Here is a 2,572-nt window from a genome sequence, read left to right as displayed (position 1 = left end):
TGAAAAAGCATTATTTATAAAGCAAAATTGACATTTGAGGAAAACAATTAGTAAAATTGCTGAAGCGACAAATGATTTTAGGCAATGCCAGAAAATTAATTCCTCACATTGTTGTTTCAGAGCCGAGCAAATCAATCATCTTTCAGAAAATATCCGGACCAGAGGAACACTGGTACATCACAGAAACAAGCATTTGTTGCAAATCGTCCCGAAAGCAACAAAACATGGTTGTAACTGATTTATTGACTACGTATTGAATAAAATATTACATAACAGGATTTTTTTATTGACCCGATATATTTGGTGAATGCAATCATTAGGAGTCAAATATCGTAGTAATTCCTCACATTCCCATAGTTTGTGTGCTCATACCGCTAGGTGGAGAGCTAAATTTATCTCCATAACCTATCATTTCAGTTTTCATTCTAAGGGGGTATGTTCTGTGGTCATTGCTGTCATTAGTGTCAGTACAAGAAGCGGTTGGGTGGGATTACTGACTAGCCCAGCTGCTTTACCTCGTAATTGTAGTAATTTTTCGGTATTGCCTCGGGTTGTGTAAATGAATCATAGGGTTCAATATTTTCAGAGCTGTAGTGTGTTAATAAATCATATTCGGGTCGAAGTTGAACTTTATAACGTTTGTTCACAATTTTTATCGTTGGAAAGTCCACAGCAGATTTGAAAGAGACGGGCAGTGCTTACCCAAGTGTTTGAATCAATCCAAGAATTGAGAAAAACTCGTATAACTGTATCTTTATTTTGGTTTGGGTTTACGACTATTTGGTAAGTGAAACATGTTAAAAATAGATCGCTTTGCCAAAAATAATCTCCAACGCAGCTCAAGGTGTTTAAAGTTGCACCTGGTATGGTTGGTAACGTTCAGTCGATCTAATTCCAGTTTGTCATTATTTGCAGCGGTTTAGATTGAAGCATAGCCCAGGATATTTAACGCTTTAGAAGGTCTGGAACTTATCATTGACCGGTGTGCATATTCGCCACTAGTAAAGCCATCATAACAGTTTTATTTTTGTCAATGTCAGCTGTCATAGAAGTTTTACATTGAATCCAAAAATGTCTGATGATGGGTTTTCGGATGGTTTTGATGAATCCAGCATAGAAATTCAGGTCGAAACTCTGATGGGCACAACCTTTGACATTAAAGTGTCTTGCAATGATACTATTGGAGCTATCAAGAAGAAGATTTGCAGGGTTAGAGGTAAGAGGTGTACCGAGACAACTAAGAAATATGCTTTTCTTCACCTCTAAAACTACTCAACAATTAGTCAAAGAATTGTGTACATTTTGCACTACAAACACTTAAAAAATCCATATTTACATACTTTTTGTTTACCCTTAGAGGGCCATTTAAATTAGGCATTTTTAGTGGAAAACAACTTGCGAAATTTCCGCAGCAACGGAACCCAAAATGTTCACGTTGTAATTTTTCTTACCACCTGTTTTTCTTGAACCGCAATCTTCTTCCATCTGTATTTACATAGTGTAAAACTGAGTAGGGAGTACTAAAAGTGGTGGTTACTCAACCACAAAACGCACGTGTTGTATGTGTTTATACAGAAATATGTATGTTCTTATAAATAAATTTACTTTTTTGACACAATGTAATTAAATATTAGTTTCCTGCATTACAAAAGTTTTTTGCGCCAACGTTGGACAAAATACACCAATGTTTAGGCATCGTCCCCCAACGTGCTTCACTCTTTACTCCTCTTATGTCGCATTCAATATATTAAAGGGTAGGGGTAAAGTAGATATCGAAATAGGTTTAAATGGTTAGCAATGAACCGCTCGAGTAGACATATTTTTTATTCACTTTCGCACAGAAGCGATGGTCATAAAGAAGCACTAATGTGTTTTTCACTTTGTGGACGGGCTCATGTCATTTATTGCCATTGTCTAGTAGTTTTCACTATTCGTTGCTTACCAAGAGTTTAAACTATTCATTAAGTATCTATTATTTCGGGAACATGGACTATTTGAGAAAAATTACGCTTTTTCAAAACGACAAACAAACAAAATATGGTCAAAAGTTGACCTTGAGGTGACATTAATGTTGGCCTCAACAGTGTTTTTGTTTGAACAGTTGAAGGCCACACTGTCACGACGTTAGTGATGTTTCTATATGTTCAAAGGCTTGCAAAAGCTGAGTAGAACTTAACAAAACAAATCACAATGACATCTATTCAAAATAAGTATCAAAACTAGTTCAAGTATAACTATTCGCGAGTTAAACTACCGATTTTTGCCTCTGCAAAATGTCAAATTACGCGTTATTGGGTGACAGTTGAGACTTGTCAGACTTATCAGACTATGAAGGCTTTCACGGCCTGTTAAATCACATTTAGGAATGTTTTCCGGGCTTTAAAGCCGTGGTCTATGGGAATTTCTTCCTGACGTTTCGTCCACAACTGCGGTGTACTGTCTCAGTCTTAGTCGGAAAGCACGGGAGATCACTTCGGCCACTGCCTCATCGCCTTTGATAATGTCCACCGCAGTTGTGGACGAAACGTCAGGAAGAAATTCCCATAGACCACGGCTTCAAAGCCCGGAAAAC

The 2,572-nt window shown here is 37.2% G+C and overlaps 1 protein-coding gene across 1 annotated transcript in view; it reads left to right on the top strand.

Annotated features, from left to right (window-relative positions):
* Positions 1-447: 447 nt before the first annotated feature.
* Positions 448-2,572, top strand: part of LOC109546301 — a 520,465-nt gene continuing 518,340 nt past the window's right edge. The window contains exons 1-2 of the mRNA XM_019917221.2: positions 448-783; positions 916-1,216. Of these exons, the coding sequence (XP_019772780.2) occupies positions 1,072-1,216 (145 nt within the window). The 5' untranslated portion in view covers positions 448-783; positions 916-1,071. The remainder of the gene's footprint in view (positions 784-915; positions 1,217-2,572) is intronic.

This window comes from Dendroctonus ponderosae, unplaced genomic scaffold (assembly GCF_020466585.1).
Source record: "Dendroctonus ponderosae isolate FM_Combo_2020 unplaced genomic scaffold, Dpon_F_20191213v2 Dpon_F_20191213_2, whole genome shotgun sequence".
NCBI classification, from domain to species: domain Eukaryota; kingdom Metazoa; phylum Arthropoda; class Insecta; order Coleoptera; family Curculionidae; genus Dendroctonus; species Dendroctonus ponderosae.
This window is presented reverse-complemented; position numbering and strand designations above follow the sequence as displayed.